Below are 21,158 nucleotides of genomic sequence, written 5' to 3'. Positions count from 1 at the left end.
CTTCTCGTTATATATATATATATATATATATATATATATATATATATATATATATATATATATATATATATATATATATATACATTCCACGTGATTGGCATCCCACACTTCACATGCACGCACTTTTTTTTCACTTCGACATTCCTATAATGCTAACGCATTGACGGTGTGTTACGGCCGCTTTTGTGAGGATCGGTCACTCTTCGGCCAAGTTCCTTGCTCGGCGAGTCACACCTTGACGCGCCCCGCGGTGCAGCACTGCAAGCGAAACTCGCGCGCACTGGCGCAGGTACCGCGCCCCGGAGGTGCTCCTGCGCTCGACGACCTACAGCTCGCCCATCGACCTGTGGGCCGTGGGCTGCATCATCGCCGAGCTGTACACGCTGCAGCCGCTGTTCCCCGGCCGCAACGAGGTGGACCAGCTGTTCCGCATCTGCGCCGTGCTGGGCACGCCGGACCAGCGCGAGTGGCCCGAGGGACACCAGCTGGCCGCGGCGCTGCAGCTGCGCTGGCCGCACTTCCCGCAGGGCTCGCTGGCCGCCGTGGTGCCCAGCGCCAGCCGCGAGGCGCTCGTCCTCCTGCGGGACCTGCTCCGCTGGAACCCGGCGAGGAGGCCCACCGCGCTGCTGGTGCGTGTGCGCGCACGTCAAGGAGCTAGGCCTCTCGCGTGTATTGTTGCTCTTGCTCGCGTGTATGTTGCCCTTCTTTTCCTCTTTCCGCCCCTCCTTCGTATCTTCCATTTCTGTGTTGCTGTCACCTCCATTCTGAAGAGCAGGCAGGCGTTGCGCCCCTTCCGGTGGCAGTTGCCAGCCTGCTCCTCGCTTTTCCTTTCCTGTTAATTGTGTATATGTGTTAAGAACAAATAATAATAGTAATAATGCGGCAATGACACTATATACATGATCAAAAATAACGTACAGCGCGAAGGACAAGGACAGCGATAGACGACATAAACAGCGCTGTGTATGTCGTCTATCGCTGTCCTTGTCCTTCGCGCTGTACGCTATTTTTGATCATGAATTACCAACTAGCCCAAGCAACCACCCTAGGACACTATATACCTTTCGCCGAACGAAGGCCTTGGGAAAAGGGGTGGTCGACATTTGTCACGTGGCTGTGGCGGCAAAGACACGGCAGGCCAGATGGTTTACGAGTGTGGCAAGAAAGAAATCTGGAGGGTATACGGGGATTGACACCCCGCGCCCCCTCCTCAAGAAATGCCACGGAGTGGAATCAGTGAGGCGTTTACGTAAATATGTGCTTACAGGTTATTTACAAGGCGCGGCAGTTCTTCGCGCGCAAGATGGCTGCCCGAAGCAGCGGAGCGTTGTTGTTGTTGTTGTTGTATCAAAACAACATCATTCTTCCCGCAAGATCGTCGTCTTTGTTGACAGTCAGCGCTCGTTCAGCACCACGCCCCACAGCTGCGTAACATCACGTAACCCGTGAAACAAAGGGCAGTGAGTGAGAGAGAGATAGCAAAGAGAGGAAAGGCAGGGATTGAGGTCAACCAGACGATCGTCCGGTTTGCTGCCCTACGCTGGGGGTGATGAAAAGGTGGAGTAGAAAGAGCCCGTTGCTATTTGATGCCCGATCTGGCCATACCCGAGGACAATAACATACCGGAGCAAATATTTGCAACATAATGAGGCATGTGTTTATTGCAGCAAAAGCCCGGAACCAAGTCAGCACATCGATCGTAATGGAATGCGAAGGTAATTCACCCAGCAGGGCCCGTAGGAAACGTCCTCCTTCCTGACGCGTTGTGATTAAAAGAAGATGGAAGGATTAACTTGTCAGCAGTCGACATAAGCAAAATATGCTCAGAGCATTGATGTGCGTGTGTGTATGTGTATGTGTGGGGGGGGGGGGGTGTCAGCAGGGAAGAGTTCGATAGAACTGAAGTCGTAACAGGCGTTTGTGGTAGTAGTATTAAACTTTATTGAACAACAATGAGCAGGCGCAAGTCGTCGTCCTAGGCGAGCGGCGTCCCATCCCAAGTAGCTGCAGTGTTCAGTATAGTAGAGATAAAGATTTTGATGAATGAAAAGACGAAGGAGAGATAGCGAAAACGCTAGACTAGGATAGATGTATTAAAACCTGATTGCTTCAAGCAGGCTTGGTGATTATCTGTCGCCGCCTGGTTTCGAAAGGGACGCCAATAAGAATGCAATTATCATGCAGGCAAACACGGAAGAAACTGTAGCTTTGTGGTGGGCACGCTAAGCGCACTTGGAAAACGTTACAACGCTGGCAGACATGGGACTAGAGGAAACTACAGACACCGCGCTAGCACGACCTCGCAGCACATCCTTGGCCAATGTCTGTCAGCGACATCAACTGGAAACAATTTTACTGGGCGAACTTGTGCCCTCTGTAAGACACCGCTCATTGACGGCGACAGCAACAAGTGCGGTCGGCGATCGTCGACTCGGATGGCGGCCGCTTGCGCCTGGCCGCTTTGTACACGCGCCATCGAATCTCCCGGATGCGCTCGCGGCGACGAGGTCAATTCTAGAACGTGTCACAATCATCTATCGACGCACCTAAAAACTGATACACGATACAAACTCACACACGTAGTCTTTCCGGAAAGTATACTACTCTACGCTCAAGAATCACAGTTATCTATGATATTTCGAGCGCGTTCCCGCGCGACTTCAGAAACGTGATTAAAGCCGCGCAGAGAACCAGAGTAAAACTCGCGTAAACCTGTGTTCCGTTTTCTGAGACGAAGTCATTTTCTCCTGGTTATGCTTTTTTCTTGTCGAGAGGCATGCGCCACCAGTAGATTGCACGTCGCTTAAGCATCAAAGATCGACAGTCTTCTTTCTTCATGCCTATCTCGTGTCATGCATGGTAAGCAACAATACTCAAGTCAGTACTCGGAGCTCGTGTCAGTCATCAGTCAGTGACGAGAGCCGACTGCGTATTCCCGAAAAGGAAGCAGGGATCGCCCAATGTGCGCTTGTAGTCCTTCCGTGAAGCTTCCGTTCAGTCGGCGTCACGCGGAAGGCGATCAGCGGCGGCCGATGGAGAAGCCCCTCACGTGGTTGGTTCTCTTTTGTGATTGGATGACGCGACCCATATCTCTCGCAGCACTGCGTGGAGTCGGTGGGATGCAGTAATTTAAACTTTCCTCGCGCGCCTAGTTCTTCCGCCTGCGAGTGTGTCGTCTTCCTCCCACGACATATCATTCATGCAGTGAAGCACCCTTTTAAAAAAAAAAGAAGGAAATCATATCAGAAAAAGGAAAAAAAAAATCATGGGCCATTCAATTCTGTGAAGGTGGATGACCAGCGAAGCTATTTAGCACACGACACAGAGATGACACAGCATTTTGAACAAAGGTACGAACACATTTATTGTCTGGATCGGTGGTCATCGTGACGAAATGTACGCACACACATTTGTTAATGCATATTTGCGTGGAAGAATATATATATATATATATATATATATATATATATATATATATATATATATATATATATATATATATATATATATATATATATCCTCTGCATTACGAGAGGGATGAACCATTGCATTTTTGCTTGCATAGGGGGCTATGAGCCATTGCTGATGGTGATAGTTTTTCTTTTTTTTTCCGACGCAGAGCAAGAATGCACGGAAGCCTAGCCATAAACACGTATCCGCTGTAAAAAAAAAAAACAGAAAGACGTGAGGCCACGGTGTGTGTGCGTATGCGTTTACATCGTGCTGCAGGGCTAAGGAAAAAAAGGGAATGTTGTGCTTCCTTTTGTTAAGTCAGGCGTGGCAATGTATGGAACAGGAACGCGAGAAAAAAATGACTGTAATTGTACTTAAGCTAGAAACGTAAAAAAAAATCACCTGTAATTGGAGACTAACGATGCTCGCGCCACACGGTGTAGATCACACAGTGCAATGTATTGGCGCCGGGCCTCACGCAATTGCAATGATCGCACTGCGCTAGCATAAAACATGCAGACAAGCCGCTGTTTGCAGACCGCCGTTATGCGCCGTCCATTTAGACGCCATTGATTACTTGTCCCAGCAGTCAGCTGCCACACATCGCTACTATGACAACACAATAAACGTATCAACGCCGAGCTAAACTGGTAACGTCCGTTGTTTTGCCACTCACCACGTGAGTAAAAAAAAAGTAGGGCAGCGAGACGACCTACAGTTTGAAACGTTGCCCGGCCGCTCACCTTTCGCGGTTCGCGTGCGTTTGGCATAATCGTTTCGTGTTGAACGTTCCAGCGGTTAGGATAGGATAGGATAGGGATAATTTTATTAAAGTGCCGGCAAACGACGATTTAACGAGTCGTGACGCTGGCCAAGCGTCGACCCGGCGTTATACTCTACTCTGCACTAGCCCAGCGGTTAAATTGCGCTGATCGTGGTTTGCCTCGTTTTCTTTTCTTTCCCGACAACAGGCACTGCGCTACCCGTACCTGACGGGCACGCCGTCGACCCATTCGCAGTACCCGTCGCCTCACAGTCGCCAGCAGAGCGTCGCCTCGCGCCGGTCACACGTCGGACACGTAAGTAGACCACGTGCATGTTCGCGTGATCACTGCGGCCGCGTGCCGGATCGACCGCGGCATCGACCGTCCTCGTCGTCGCCGATCAGCACCGCAGCCGAAAGCGGGGCTACGAAACTACGTGCGCTTTGATCGGTGCCGCGTAGTCGTGTGAACGTTTTGGCTTTCTGCTTTGTTTCCCTTGTTAGACCTGATAATATTTATTACTACTGTATTCTCTGCATGATAAATGGGACGCTGTCATTTAGCGCCGCATCGTCAGCACTATAGGAGGCCCCACGCTACGACTGTCACGTTTACAACGTGATGTTCTCGGTTGCCTTCTTCTATAATTCAACTTTCTTGTGCGTTTTCTATAACGAATGATATCCTCGAAACCAGTTCTGGAACACCACCCTCTGTGTAGTCAGGAGGTGGCACCGGGCACGTGCATGCCTTTCCCCCGCCCCCCACGCCAAACCCCGAAATCTTTGTGTTAGCCTGCTGCTTTTACAGCCCCTTCCTTCTTCCTCCCCCTCTCCGTCCCATCCCCCCAAAAATGTCTGCCTACGACGCCGCCTTCGTCAGTATTAAAATACTTTGGAAGCATACCAAGCATATTTATCATCATACTTGGGGAACTGGCATTCTTGGTGTCTGAGCGTGTGTTTCGACTGCAAGCAAGTTTCGGGCAAAGCAGGCGCGGATCTAGGATAGCAACAGAACAGAGCGGGGCTCACCAAACATATAAAAAATAAAACGAGGACGGGGCTCACTGGGCGCTCAGTTTTGTTAGCGCACGAGTGTTCTGACCAAACTATCGATATTTTGCTCGCAGATATGCTTCGTTTCTTGTTGCGCAGCACACCAAGGCCAAGTCACGCCCGTGTAGTAGAATTTCCTGTGTTATTCCGAGGCATTCGTGCAGTTTAGCAGCAAGGTTGTAGCAAAGACCTTGCGGAAATACATAAACGCTTCCGCACGACTCAAACAACTTGCTAAAAGAAAGTTGTGTACTCTCAATCCGCCACCCGCTTTTAAGAGTAAAGAACGAAAACCAGAAGTATACATTATTCAAAAATTGATTTCTTGAGTGATGGAAATTGCTATATATAATTCAAAGTTCACTGGATAAAATCAGGCGCACCGGTGTTGAATTTGGGAGAGTTGACTCTAGGTGATCTGAAAACACTCTTTTCCGAAACGTACTGAGATATTTGTATCGTGATTAAAGTGTTCCCGATGTCATGTACAGGTCGGGATAGTCAGTGTTAGCATTCTGTTCGCAGAACCCTCGTGGTAGACAGATACGATGACGGTACACAGGCGGGGAAATGGGGTAGTACTAATGTAATGGGGGGGGGGGGGGGTGTTAGGGAGGTGGTCTGCGGCTAGACTGCTCGGAACCAACCCAGCTCGCGTGGAGCATTACAGGCGCTCTACGTTAGGAAACGGGAATAAATTTCCGGCGAGTATACCGGATTGCCAAGGATGCATAATTAAAGAAAGGCAATATGGTGTCGTCAGCCCCCTCCTCTCGCAAAAGAGACATGTATATCAAACAGGTTTGGTCGCGGTTGATGTGTTGTAATGTAGTTAGTTAATTAGTTAATTAATTAGTTTGTTTGTTAGTTGGTTGGTTGGTTAGTTAGTCGGTTAGTTAGTTAGTTAGTTAGTTAGTTAGTTAGTTAGTTAGTTAGTTAGTTAGTTAGTTAGTTAGTTAGTTAGTTAGTTAGTTAGTTAGTTAGTTAGTTAGTTAGTTAGTTAGTTAGTTAGTCTAGCGTACCATTAATATGTTAACGTACGCAGTTACTCACCTGCATAAACAACTTGGCGTAAATCCTGTCTTCTGTAAAACGAGTGCACTCGCAGGAGTGGGCTTCTCCTCTTAAAGAATCTTATTGTGGGAAAGCCAGCTTTCACAAATGCTTTCTTTGTTGGGGGTGGGGGAAGGGGAGGGGGGGGGGGGCTCGCCAAAGCCCTTCTGCACGAAAACTGTCGCCCGTAATCTACCTTCAATTGAGCGCCAAGCTCTGCTAAGCCTTTTCGCATTTCTTCCGTCGGCTCTACGCATCCTCCAAATTCAAGTATGGCTTCCCAGCGTCACGTTCAGTAGGTAGACGACATGCGGCGAAGCCAGCTTGTCGTACTGAAGGCCGCGGCGAATATTGTTGTAATTTGTTTGTGGCTTATTAACCATGAACCGCCGCGGTAGCTTGGTGTCTCTGGCGCATGCGCTGCTGAGCTTGAGGCCACGGGCTCGATACCAGCCGCGGCGGGTTCATTTCGACGGGGGCAAAAATGCAAGGACGCCCGTGCCCTTACAAGGGCACGGGTATTAATAAGGACACGAGAGCGTTATAAGGACACGAGATTTAGGTGCACGTTAAGGAACCTTAGGGGGTCTAAATTATTCCATCGTCCCCCATTACGGTGTGCCTCGTAATCATGTCGTGCTGTTGGTACGTAAAACTCCGTAATTTAATTATTTTTAATAAATAAAAATCGCAGTTCCGCACGATAGGCGAAGCGCTGATTGGAATATAAAATTAATAGATAGCTGTACGAAGTAAAGACAGTAGTTTTATCGGCCGTATAAGCGTGTAAACATTCGCTTACTAACTAAATTAACAATGTTAGAATGCGTAAGCGTGACTCAACGAAGACGTAGAAAGAAACAGACAGAGACAGCGCTGTCTTTGTGTGTCGGCTCCTTCCTACGCCCTTGTTCAGTCGCACTTACCCACATTCTTTCATGGATTGAAACCAACAATCTCGTCAACGTATTTTAATTAAATTAACCAGTGCGGTGTCACGCGCGCACAGGTAAGCATGAGCACATCTCGCTCGATGAGCGCGGAAACTCGCTGTGAAAATTCTGGAATGAGGAATCGTGGCAGCAGCAAGCGAATTGACCTTCATGCATGTCATGCGGGCGGGGGGGGGGGGGAGCTCTGCCCGCCCCTCCCCCCGGTTTCTGGAAGTTTTCGGAAGGGGCTCGGGCCTCGGAGCCTAGCCCCCTACTCCGTAGTCGGCACCTAGGCTTGAGGACGTGGTCGATTTTTTCCGCTTCTGACAACTTCTCGTCAAAGTCGCGACGAAGTGCAAGCACTTCTTCAATGGGGACCACGTAGGACTTAGTTCAAGTCCGAACGCAGCACACAAGATATTTCTGTGCGGCACGCTGGCGGCCAACGGGATTGCCGAACAAATCCTTGAGCTTCTGTTTGCGCACGTCCCAGCTGGTGAGTCTCTTCTCTTGGGTCTCAAACCAGACCCGAGCCGTTCCCGTGAGGTAAAACAGGCAGCATGATACCAGTTGTAGTCTGCGCTCACCCGTTCGTATAGTTGAAGCCAATCTCCAACATCTGTGCTATCGGTGCCGGAAAACGTTCCCGTGTCGCGTGGTGGTTGTGCCAGGATGGCAGTGGGCAGGCCCGACGCCGCGTCCGAAGCATTGTAGCCTTGAGCTGGCATTGCAGATGGATACGAGGAGCGCCCGCTGCATAAATTGGTCTTGTGTCTTGAAGAGCCCGCAACCTCCACTAAAATTTACGGGGTGAAGAACAGAGAGATAAATGTATTTACAGCTTATATACAATGGTCGAGGGGCATACGAGCCGGCGGGCGAAGTTGTTGTTCCTCTGCACAAATTCCACATAACCCACCGTGGGGTATCGGTCAAGGATTGGGCGGTTTGCAAAAAATGAATGAGAGAAGTTTAGAAGAAAAGGAAGATATTAGAGAAATACGTATTCTGCTCGGTGTTTAACGTGGAACAAACCGCGCGTACAGCCTCCTTCGTCGTCATCTGTGCTGGTCTTAGTTCCTTCTCTTGCAACGCGTTATACGACAATACATAGTGGCGGCGGCTGGCTGGTTGTTCTTATTAATCAACCGCGTGTCCATTAATGTGCACCTACTGTGTGCATCTGAAATACAACACTAGGGCTTTTCTTTTTTCTTCAGGACGTACTTGACTACATATATATTGTCGAAGTATGCGTGCTGTTGGGAGTACACTTATTGAACGGTAAGCAGCATTTTGTTTGTTGGCCGATGAAGTTTATTGCAAATCCAACACAACGCAGTTCAGCGTGCATGCTCAGGTTGAGAAATAAATCCGTTTTGACGTTCTTGATGTGCACCAGGTCGGAGTGTATACGCAGTCCGCGTTCCGTAGCCGCAACATAGATGAATCAGTGCAGTAGGGTACGCGGCACGTTTCCGGTTTCCGTAAAGTACGAGCACGAAATCGTGAATGAGAAATTAGTTTACGATCCTCTGCCATGCGCAAGGTGTTGTGGTGGACAAACAGAAACAACAGCATTCACGTTCCTTTTGAAAGGATAGCTATACAGAAACGTCACGACATGTCTGCGAGAACACCGGGTGGGTCGCTCTCCTGCAGGGATAGACTGACCTCAAACTCAAAGCACCACTGAGGATAGCCGCCACACTGAGGTCATACCTCCTTCCGTCGTCAAAGGACAACTTTCTACTTGCGCAAAAAGAAAAAGAAAAGAACGAAAGAGAAACAGAGAGAGAGAGAGAGGCACGGCACGCGCAAGGCGCGTCATCAGCTCTAGGCTCCAAAGTCTGGGGAGGAACGTCAGTTGCGGGCACTGTTCGAACTTCGAGGCCTTTGCTGAGAGGCGAGTTGCTCGCCTGTTCGCAACATTGCTTTACGACAATGTTACCAACCCCCTTAAAGGGCCCCTCACCAGGACTGGCCATTTTGAGCTGACAAGCGCAGAGCATACGATGCGCGCTAACGACCGTGTTAGCAAGGAATTACATCGCTACGCACCGCGGAAAGGTCTGGAATTTCAATCCGAACGCTATTTTCTCTTTCCCTCGCGGCGACCGCGCTCCAAGCCGGACGGTGACGTAGTCGTGTCCCTGCGCCTACGTAGTCGTGTCCGCGGTGTGACGGCGCTCGTGGTGATACGTGACTTCGAGAATTATTCAAGACAACATCTGTTATGTGGGCGATCTTTTGCTTGAATTGACGAAATGAAGTTTAGAGAAATAATAAAACACACAAACGAAATGGCTGCGTGTTCTTTCGTTTTACTTCGCACCGAAGCGAGAGAGATGTACTTCGGCTTCGTCTGCTTGTTCCCACGGTCGTGCAGTCACGTGCACAGGTGCCGAAACTATGCCATTTTCTACCGTGATCCAGCGCGTCATCATGCTCTGCGATCCGCTTGTTCTGCCTCAGTATTCGTGCAGCACTGAGTTATACCACTAGTCATGTTTCCTTGTACACAGCGCGCGAAATTGTGCACTGCGCGAAACGAGACAGCTAGCGCGCAACGCCGTCAGCGAAAGTGCGCAGCTCCGCAAAAAAAAAGCGAGTAGAAAAAAAAAGAAAGGCGGGTCCCGTGACGTACGCGTGACGCGATTCTCAAGATCCGGTATGGAAGAACGCAGGGAAGGAATTTCGCTTGCGGAGGCTAGACGGGGCGAGTGGAGAGAGTCTCGCTAGGCAGTGGAGGTCGCCTTCTGAAATTATGGGTTCGCGGCACTGAAATATTTCTGTCTCGCCTATTAATGAGCCGCGTTGAAAATTTTTTGCAGCAGAACGTTCCATATAGGACACGTAACAACTTACAGCGTATAACCAAAATTTGCTATGTGGTCTGTTGAGTGGCCCTTTAAAAAATTATGCGTGGCTCTGCTATCGCAAACACCAGAGACCAGCAGAGCTGGGGGAAGGCCAGTAAATTAGTGCTAAACCGCGCACTTAGTCTAACTTTTGCTGGGCTTCCCCCAGCTCCGCTGGTCTCTGGTGTTTGCGATAGCAGAGCCACGCCTAATTTTTTTTCACTGCGTGACAAAGGACCGCCGAAGCGAGCGCTCGCGAGTTTTTATCGAAGAGCAATGACGTCACACCACCTGTGTCCCCGCCGCGCCGCTCCTTCTCCCCGGCTAGGCACCACCCATCTTCGCCGCTATGCTGCGCGATGCTATGTTTATAGTCTGCTTTCACTCTCTCTCTCTCAGCTCTCTCCCCCAGCTCGGCGAACCTGCGGACGTCAAGAGAAACCCAGCGAGGTTCTAACAGCTCCACTGTAAAAAGATATTGCGCTAGGACGCTTCCTCGACTGCGCTTTATTTCTTTCAGTGCATAGCGAGAATTCCGGGGCGCGGCCTGGTGAGCGGCTGGGCGTACTTGCCGCGTTCACAGGCGGAGAAAATGCAGCACTCAGCGGATACGATCGTTTCTGTGGCCCAAGTGTTGTGTGGTCGCACGTGCTTTTGAGCGTGCAGCATATACGTGGTGACCCACCAACAAACTGGCGCCTTGCAACCTTAATTCGTGCAGGACCAAGGGTCCGGGGCGGCCCCGCAGCGCGGCGGGGGCCGGCCGCTCTGGGCGCTGTCCGATAAGCCGCTGGCTGTGCGGCCCTCGGCCAGGATGCACGACTTCGGCGCGCGATGGTAGCTGCTGCTCAGTCGGGGACAGGTACGTTTTCATTGTACAGGGGTGTTTGAACTGCGGAACTTGATTTGCGAAATCGAATCGGAGATTCGAATAATCCTAAGGGCGCGTAATATATATATATATATATATATATATATATATATATATATATATATATATATATATATATATATACACACACACACACACACACACACACACACACACACAGCAAGGTTTAACGTTGCGCTGAAGCTCCTCGTAGAGACGGTGCTTAGAATTCGCGGGAACGTCATGGAAGCACGACACTGCGGGCACGTCACACCTTAATGGTGCGCTACATGAAAACAGACAGCGTTTGTAGCTTATAGTGCGCACCGCTAAGACCACTGTATGGGCCAACGTTAGTTGGCGCGCACCGTAGTGTGTCGTGTGTGTGCACAGCTGCACAGCGGAAACACTAGCGCTCACGTCAGAAGCGAACGAAAGCGTCTCGCTTTCCGAACGTTCGCTTGCGCGCTCGTGATTCGCCGGCGCCGCGCTTTCGTCAGCGGTCGTCGGCACGGCGAGGCGGGAACACTGCCTATTCGGTGACGTAGAAGGCAAGCCGAACTTTCGGAAAGCTAGGTGCTTGGCGATCTCGTTCCAGGCTCCGCCGCAAAGCCGACTTATCGGAGCGTGAAGGTGCGTCCACCATGGCTTCGTCTTTCTTGCAGCCGAATGCACTGCGCCCGTCATTGGAGACCTTTAACCTCCCATGCACGGGCCGTCGATAGCTTGACAGCACGGCGACACCGACAGTGCGAACTCGTCTGGAGGGTACGCGTAAATGCTATCGCAATAAAATGACAAATGACAGAACGCATGCGCGTTCTGGCGAACGGCATTGGTGACCTGCAGCCGGCAAGCCAACTTGCCGATCCCGTGTGATCACACGGATCGCACGGTTATACGTTATAGCACAGCATATTATCCACGGTGCATGCAGAGTGCGTTCGCACTTCATTGTTCACGTGCCACCTATCGGCACGGCGGCTTCAATGGGAGACCCTTTCCTGGCCCATTCGGAGGCATATATCACTCCTTTGTTTTTTGCGCCTAGACCCAATCGTGCTTTCCGCTCACGTCTCCGTCCACGCTCTCAGTAAATGCTGGATATGTAAATACCTTCCGATACTGGAAGATATTTTCGTGCTGGATGCAACCTCGTTATAATGAGGTTCAATATTTCAAGTATAAATCCCATTGCAAGCGATCTTGCGAGCGACAAGCGATGCGATGGATGGCTGTCGCGTTCGCTCATCGCCTGCAAGTCGTTCGCCATGCGAGCGACGATTTCCAGCAAAGTCTCCCCAGTGTTGCCGATATGAGGGCAGCAAATATGCATCAACACTAGCGTGACGCATGCTTTATTAACTTAAGTTGATGTATTTTACTGTAAAAAGCAGCCCAAAATATTTCTGAATATTGCAGCAGGTTCTTATTCTTGCACGCATAAAAATTCAATCGTTTGCTCATTTCGTGCGACAACCGATAGTACTTGAGTGACGTACATCCAGTCCCGGCTTCGCGCTATTGGCTAGTCTCTTATAGCACTTCCGGACGATGAGTGACGAATTCTAGATTTCTAGAACTGAGCGATCTGTTCAAGCGACGGCCCGTTTTGTCGCTCAAAGCCGTCGCTCGTTGCTGTCGCACACAAAATCGCTCTCATGGAGTTTAGCCTTCAAGCTACCTCGTTATAATGAACTAATGGACATAACGTTAGGAACCCATACATAAACACTCTCATTTCAATGAAGCAAGATCGTTCCTTATGTAGATATCACAAATATTTTTATTTCTTTAGTTCAGTCTGAAATTTATGGATATTTTTGCCCCGATGAGACAAATGTGGCGGCGCACGATATTGCTGGTCGGTATGACAAATTCAAAACTCCCGCGAGCTGTCGGTTACCTGGCAACCCACCAAACCAGCAGCGCCACCATCATTTACACACACAATTTATCGCAGCCGCCTTTGCACCGCACTCTGTTGACCACCGGCTATCCCCTGCACTCTGGATCACGCATAGCCTTAATCAAAGGAACGCGTGACTGCGGCTTGCAGTACGAAGGCATATTTCTGGATATATGTGGCACATTCTGCGCCGTCTGATGGCAGCTGTGATAATCTGCTGTTCATTCGCAGTCAAAGGGCCGTATTTTATACCGATCAGTTTAGTTTGCCATTATATTTGCATGTCGTCATTGGCTCCGACATAGCAGCGCTGACTGTATCACCATGATCAGGCACTCGGTGCAACGAACTAATGAAATGGATCATTACAATATTACGACCACAGCTCATGCTCTCGGAAGTCGCTCGGTTTATTGGAGTCTCTTACATGCTTTTCCATTGTTTATAAGCGTCCACTCGCACACAGCGATGTATGATGCAGTGCTCAGCCAGCACACTCCCTTTAGTCCGAGATCCGCGTCACGCCTTAAACCACGGGATCTTCACAATGTAGCGATAACTGCCGGCAGCGCCTCATAGTGCGCGCCAACAGAAAAACTTTTAAAAAACCTTGCGCCCAATGCACCGCATCACATTAAGCGGCTGTGTGATGTTAAGCGGCTAGCTTGTGAGTTTGGCATATTTTTCAAAGCCGTAACCTCCTTACCTACATGAACAAGCGGCTAACAGCCAGGCAACTGCGAATGGCTGAATCCTCACGCGCGGATCTACGTACATTTACAATTGTGTAAGCTATGCTCCTATGTTTGTTGATCAGTTCATTACAGGTACGCGACGTGTGCATGGCCTGCTAGTTACTCCTGGTTCAAACAAGGGGGCACACAAGTATCATCTAATCACGTAGGTCGGCGGCGAGATCACAGCATTCTGCCACCTTTGGAAGATCCATGGGCTTTAGTCGCGTGGCCACTTGAGTGCTCACGACAACGGCGAAGATAGATTTGCACTGACAGCTCCATATGACAAAGCAGTCACCTTGTTGACGAAGACACAGCAGAGCGCAGTCTTTTGCATACCCTGATAGAAGTCCGCAGCAGGCTTTGGCATCGGCTTACATAGCGCGTTTACTAACTACTCACCCTCCCCTTCCCTGGCACTCAATGTCGGCCACGAGGGTGGACAATTGTTGTAACGATGTATGTAATGGGTATAACAATGTGTGGCTCTCCTTCAACTTCATTATAGAGACGTTTTACGGGAAAAGCAAAAGAAGCAAAACGGTGTGACATTTTGATTTTATAATCCTGTTTTGGACACTCTCCAAGTGAGCATATTGTGAGCACAGCCTTTAATAAAGGTGCCCATTTATTTAAACGTGTGCTCTCGCTGTATTGTTTATTCCTCCTTTCAGGAAGCAGTCAATGCGTGGTCGTCGGGATGGTAGACCTCGCTGAGCAGCCTGTAGACGTAAGAGGGGGCGTGTCCACCGGCGCTCGTCACCAGCAGCGGAACGAGGTCCGGTGGCACGCAGTCGGAGGCCGGGTTGAGCAGGAGCGCTCCTGAGCGCGGCTCCGGCCCGAGGGGCTCCGGAGATCCCAGCTGCTGGTAGGCACTCTCCGAGCAAGGCAGCTGCGGACTCAGCGTGGCCCCCGGGGCGCACACCAGTAGCGGCACCGCACAGTGTCGCGCAGCCAGGGCCAAGGCGTGGCTGCCGCAAGGAGCCTGTTGTGCATAACGCCAACCACGTCGCACCTTAGCACACTTCGAGGTGTTGTGAACAATTGCCAGAAGCAGAGTACACATAGAAAGGATGGAAGTCATAATAATGTATGACCACAGTTGCAGCTTAGGCGATTCTGCAACAGTCCTCGTTGACAGTGCTCTCACCTTTGTTTCAATGCGAGAAAAAGAAAAAAGAAAAATGGTGCTCCGACAGGGGGTGAGGGGAAGGCTTTGAGGGGAAGGCTTAGCTAATGGGAGAGACACTGAATTTGCTCTGAAGGGTGCCACACAGTCAAGTAAGAGAAGTATGCCAGAGTTGTACATTTCCCGCTACATATTATGTAGCTAATATAATTCTTTGTATTCTTAACGTATTACAGTACATTTATTGAGAATCTGCAACACACACACAGGTTGAGGACACAAAGATACAAAGTAGCCATTGCATTTTTACGAGAATTTAAATTGCAAACTGCAGAGCCTTGATTTACTCATGGCTTTCATCTTCAGTTTGATTTATCTATACAACCGCTGTTCTCACAACAGTTTTTCTTTTCCCATGCTGTTTGCACAACAGTTTTTTTCTCACTCCTAAAGGAAGCACTTGAAAACTGGCAAACATCAATCAGGAGGTTGACCTCAGGAGGTCGGATTCCTAATTTTCGTTGGCACCACCAAAAATTACCATACAGTTTGCAGAAGACACTCCTCAGAGAAAGTTGCAAGGAACTGGGCACACATTGATATTAGTTCACATAGCACATTCTGCGACAGTACATTTGCCACCAATGGGTAGCCCTGTAGCAGCCCAAATAAAGTTGTGACACAACAGGAGCACCACCTGTTTGTGGCAAATATCTGTTATTAAAATATAATGTTGTTATATATAATGTTATTTAAAAAGAAGGATCCTATGTTTTTCTGTGCATTTCTATGAAAACAGCATCTTGGCAATTTTTATACTCTCTAAATTACTAAATTGTTGCTTTGTTGTCACCTTTGCATCACCCTGTATTTGAATGACAAAATCAGTATTGGCCCCAAGCTGATGCTCCCTTTTAAGAATTCAGTATAGTGCACGTCCTTCAAGGTGCAAGTTCAGAAAACAGAAGGATGACGCAAGCAGGCCCCCGAGACGACCGTTCCTCCAGCAACCTCACCTGAAGGCCTCCGTCCGCCAGGACACAGTCCGTACCCAGGATCACCTTGCTCACCCGAGGCATTAGAGCTAGGATCGCTGAGTCCGGGACCAGAGTGGTCGCGATGCCCACACGTGCCAAGGACTCCGCGAGCTGCACGCCCTCGCAGCGCGGTCCCCCTTCTGCCACCAGAACCTGTTGCAGAAGAGCACAATATAATCAACGCGTTGAACACAATTCGCTGTTGAAGTGAGAGCAATATGCTGAGCACATTTCAATGTACGTTGTGGCCAGCAAAAGAAGCCTGGGTGAACACCATCAACCGTTTGCAACAGTGCGAGGTGAATGCGTATCTTCGAACTTGTCGCAGTGCCTGCAGGCAAGAGAAACCTACGACACAACAGGACTGTCACGTCAACAGCGAAGCTTGCACATCAATGACAACTCTTGATGAAAAGTGAGTGAGTGCACCCACACCCCTGGCAGTGACATTTTGTTTCAATGACAAAAGGTGAGCGACAGAAACCAAGAAATGACTGAGTGCAATGTTAAACATCTGAATGCTTTCTGTATAGATAGAGTGCTGTTATGGCATTCACATGTATGCATGCTACATGACCTTCTGATCATGAAAGTTATAATAAAAAAAGAAGAGAGAGAGCACTTCAAACACTAGGTCTATAAATTGTGTCTGTGTCATGATTATGGCGGTATTAATAAAAAAGTCATCATTATGGCAGTGCCCACAGCATTGTATAGACTATGATGCAGCACTTTTCTGGATGCTGATGCGAGACATGTTCAAACATTGTCATCAACACTTGCACACATGTCTATGACTGTGCATAACTTCCTGAGAAAGTTCAAAGGAGACAATATGGACTCGTGTATGTCTTGTACACAGCCTGTTCCAGGTAGAGTTGTGCCGCTTTTTTAACAGAACTTTTTTTTCTTTTTTGGCAAGTCTGTTCACCATGTTCTTGTAGCAAAAAGAGAAGCTAGCCATTGAGAAGGTGACGCTGCGACTTCTGAGGAATGTTCAGGAAGAAGTGATGCTGCATATCTTCCGTCACGATTATTTCTGTAGAACAATTGTGTGCTATGTGAGGTTTATAATTTTGTAACACTTCAAGAGGACTGCAAGGTCTGAGGTCTGACCTCAGAAACTTGACGAACATTCAAGATGTGCCTAGGAAACCCCCTGCGCATGCTTGGCTATGTATGCATGTGTGACCCCTGAATGAACATAAAAACTTAATTGAGGAAACCGCAGCACAAGGCCTTATTAAGCATGCATGAAAAAAATTGCATAATTGCGAGTGAAGACTATACATCTACATTTAAAAAGTATTCGCAGCGTTTATTACTTCAACGAATACATTTTCGACTGGTCCAAGCATACCACACCGCCCTGCCCTGTACGCAAGCTGACGCAACTACTACTATTTCATTAAGCTGTTTATTATTCTGCTTTTGTGTCAGAGATAGAACATGCAGTGATGAAAACAAGCTTTTTGCTACACTTATGTGACTATACCACCTTGTAGAAATGTGTGTGGCATTTGGGTGCACTTATTTAGGAACACGATAAGAGTTCTTGATAGGCCACTCCCACAGGCAATGCCCTAGGCTTAATCCAAAGGCAGTCAGGGTTTTTCGTTACATTTGGTCGCCGTGAGGAGGCCAATAATCCCACTGACCAGCTAACGGCAGCAAAAATGAAAACACGACTAATGCTAGTGCGAAGGGAGTATCTGGTTTCCTTCAAGCAGGGAGTTAGTGCATGCCTTCCTGCTAGTTTCAAACTATTTTCAAGCCTGCTGCTATGCCTCACATTGTTTGTTGCTTTTGCATAAGTTAGGTCTTAAAGGCTTCTTATCACTGCAGCATGATTTATTTTGACGAAACAAGCTGTTCATATATGATGTAGAAACGCAGGGCAATCTCCTGTACACAAACCTGGAGGCTTGGACGCAATGCCCCAAAAACGCTTGCTGGGAAATCCCTTGCTTTAGTAACTGACAATCAGAGCCCTCGCATGTCAGGGACTTAAAGCGAGCACAATGAGGGGCCTGCAAACTTCTGAATGCTCTCATGCAGAAATCAGACGGGGCAATGTGATTCTTTCAGACACTACTGGTGAGATGGCACTCCATATCTAGGGTCAAATGTGTAAAATGAGAGTGTAGACCCCAAAACATTTCGAATACCAGAGTGAGAAAATTTGGCAACATTCACTGCTGGTGCCATGCATGCATAAGTGCTCACCCACTTCACATCTATGGCTATCAACAAGGCCCCTAAGTGATCCCCCCAAAAATTTATTTTGTGTTTTTTCTATATGGCAGGCAACCACTTACTCTGTACACTGAAAGTGACCCGGTGTGAGTAGCCGTACAATGCTTCGCCTTAATAATTGAAATGATTGACAGTGTTAAAACAAGGGGTTTTCTTGGAGCCAACATTGCAACACGGGACATATTGACGATAACAAGCCCAATTGTTGGAATGTTGGCACCACAGACATCGCATTTGACTGCTGTTGATCATTACCCCGAAGAGAGAAGATGTCAACAAACACATTGCTTGACACCACGTCTCTACCTGAAATGTGCGCTGGTTCTGGGCAGCCCTTTTGAGGAAAGCCTCCACAGTGCGCGATCTCCCCTGAGTAAGAAGCAGGTCTCCGGACTGGATGTGTTCAGGGCCCTGGGCGGCCACATTCTCGGCGCTGTGCCGCAGCTCGCGCTCGAGCTCATCGAGACTGTCCAGCAGCTGTTCACGCAGCCCTGGAAGTGGTCGCGTGTAGTCGCTGACCGAGTCGTCACGTGCCGACAGGAGTTTCTGAAGCGAGTCCCTGTCAGCCTCCACCTGCGGGTGGGAATGTGAAGATATTTTTTTCAGCACCATCACTCTAAATAAATTTACTGCACAATAGAGACCTGTCACAGAGATAATTTATTACACCTATTTTTCTTCAACAGAATCCACCTGATATTTGCAACTTCCATGATCTCTTTCCTACGCCTAATTCTCTACTGATCTCAACTGCACCTTTTCTTGATACCCTAACTCTTACTCTAATATGGGCATCACACAGCGCACTTTAGGTAGTGATCAAGCCCTATCAGGGTCGAATTTCTTGGTCATGATTGGCTCCTTTGAAGAAGCTGTGGGAGGGAGCCAATCAGGCTCGATCATGATCGAAAGAGACTGTAAAAGAGGCACCAATAAAATAGGCCACGGTTTGTCTAATCTACACATTATATGCGTGGCCTAACTCTAATTCACTATTTTGATCTGAACTAGAATACAGCCCACTTGATCCACTTCTCCCTTTTCAAAGCAAAATGAGGTTTTCTTTCAGTCTAACATGGGCTTGCTTCTAACAAGGGTAATGAAAACACAGGCTTTTTTAGCTCAGCAGATTCTAGAAACACAGCTAAAATTGTGTATGCTCCTTTGCATACTTAGAAGGCAATGCTGCGAGAGTTATGCAAACAGTGCAATCGTAGAAGTGTACACCGCATTTTTTTGCAGTTCAGCTCGTTATCTGTGACACTTTGTACTTCACAGATTACAACTTGCGGATGTCAGGTCACATCAAATCACACATTACTTGTGCACCTTCGTGTTTCCGGTACACAACACACTATGCTTTGGTAGCGAGTGCAGGCAGTACGCCGTGTCCGCTGTTGCAGAACCATGATATTCAACTCATTCAGTAGTAACTAGGTCAAAATCTGCCATACCTTCCATGTAATAATTGCATCACATTTTGGTGTGTAAACATACGAGGCCTAATGTTATATCAAAGTACATGATGCATACTTAGGTCTTTCATTTATATGTGATGCGCTATATTTTGGTCCGAGAAGTGAGAGAAGTCTCACTAGCCTTCGTAGCGCGGCCCGCTATGTGTGAAATGGATTACTGTGCGTACTGAAGCATGACATGTTCGCACAATTATACACTATCTGAAAAATGACTTAACATTATAATGAAGTTCCAGGAGACTCCGTTAGGGTGTGGACTAGAATATGTTTAAACAATAACAACATGCAGGGAAAACGAAAAAAGGAATGCAGACAGCATAGCCAGCAGAAAGGCAAGGCTCTTGTCCCTTTTTGGGGAGGGAAAGTACGAGACAGTGGTGAAGAATAATGGCCACCGTCTGCTAGAAAGAAAGGCCGCAGAGCCACTATTTTTGTTAACACGGCAATGCTAGGTGCCCACGAGAGTCGCCGAGAACTTGCCAACACTAATACCCTTTCTCGTTCTTTTTGCTACCATTTAGTGTATTATGAATTGCAATTTGTCATTTTTCCCGTCTTGCTTTTAAATACAGAAGTACCAATCTGCTGCTTCACTTTTTACACAGCTGTGCACGGAAACGTCCGGTTGAGACATATCACGCGAGCGAAGCACGGACGCAAAGTAGACTTGAAGTTTCACCCGTCAGTGATCCGGTGGTTAGAGTAAACCTACTTCCCACCAAACCTGCGTCTGAAAGATCAAGAGTCACGGCTGCAAGCTTGCTGCATAATTACTACCTCTAATTTATAGCTCCGCGGTCCCCTGCTCGGACCTGAACGCAAAGACACCACGAAATCGAAACAGTTCATTGGTACCGGCATTTAAACTTAAGACAGAACAGCGGCAGTCGTTTCGTCACCGATCATTTGTACCTGACGACCCCAGTAGGCGCTGGCATACTCGTCGCGAATGAGACGTAACACACGGCGCACTACGTTGGCACTGGGTGACAGGGGCGCGAGGTTCTTGCCGCGGGCCCTCACGAGGTCCAACAGCTCTTGGGCTTGCTGCCACGGTTCTTCGCGGACTAGCCGCAACAGCTCCGTAAGCGTGAGCCGAGCTTCTGCTTCAGCGTCCATGCTGGGTAGCTACGAGCAGAGAACGCTGTTTTAGAAGTACCCCCAGGCACTCCGTAAAAGCGCCGGCTGATCGGTCTTGTCCTGCCGATCAGGCAATCGGCGGTAAACCTCAGTAACTGTCGGCTTTGCGGGCGCACTGCACGGGATGCCAATCGAATGCTGAAAGCAAGTTGAGAGCAATTCACTTTGCGATCACGCCTCGCGACATTTCAATTACATATGGGAACCAGATCGCGTAGAAAGCAACAGATATACTTTTAACTGCCGTACCGGTCTTGGCTAGACTATTATAGGCTTGTGCAGGACAACATAGCCAGCATGACCAACCATCGCACTGAGCGGCTGCTAGAGATGATTGAAGTGTGGTTTACATAATGCTAATATTTATTGTCAGGTGTGCTAAAACGTTTCATTAATGGTAGTATTTAGCCATGAGCTACTAATTAGTTGTTGTTTTACGCAGTGTAAAGGTAGGTGTGCTTGATAGAACGCTTTCGCTTT

At 48.5% G+C, this 21,158-nt stretch overlaps 2 protein-coding genes across 3 annotated transcripts in view; one reads left to right on the top strand and one right to left on the bottom strand.

Moving 5' to 3' along the window:
- Positions 1-14,454, top strand: part of LOC135907790 (serine/threonine-protein kinase ICK) — a 77,280-nt gene extending 62,826 nt beyond the window's left edge. The window contains exons 4-7 of one of the 2 annotated variants that reach the window (XM_065439525.1): positions 290-629; positions 4,425-4,532; positions 10,843-10,983; positions 14,313-14,450. In XM_065439525.1, coding sequence (XP_065295597.1) covers positions 290-629; positions 4,425-4,532; positions 10,843-10,962 — 568 coding nt within the window. In that variant the 3' untranslated portion in view covers positions 10,963-10,983; positions 14,313-14,450. Of the gene's footprint in view, positions 1-289; positions 630-4,424; positions 4,533-10,842; positions 10,984-14,312 lie in introns of both variants that reach the window. The other variant, XM_065439527.1, reaches the window with a different exon arrangement.
- eIF2Bbeta (eukaryotic translation initiation factor 2B subunit beta) lies at positions 14,179-20,928 on the bottom strand. The gene is made up of 4 exons (XM_065439533.1): positions 20,451-20,928; positions 18,367-18,633; positions 15,784-15,957; positions 14,179-14,623 (listed from the first exon to the last, which is right to left on the bottom strand). The coding sequence occupies exons 1-4, from the start codon at positions 20,655-20,657 to the stop codon at positions 14,309-14,311; spliced, it is 963 nt and encodes a 320-aa protein (XP_065295605.1). The 5' UTR covers positions 20,658-20,928; the 3' UTR covers positions 14,179-14,308.
- Between the last annotated feature and the right edge of the window lie 230 nt (positions 20,929-21,158).

Source organism: Dermacentor albipictus, chromosome 6 (genome assembly GCF_038994185.2).
Source record: "Dermacentor albipictus isolate Rhodes 1998 colony chromosome 6, USDA_Dalb.pri_finalv2, whole genome shotgun sequence".
Lineage (NCBI taxonomy): Eukaryota > Metazoa > Arthropoda > Arachnida > Ixodida > Ixodidae > Dermacentor > Dermacentor albipictus.
Note: the sequence above shows the minus strand (reverse complement) of the source record. Positions and strands in the feature narration are given on the sequence as shown.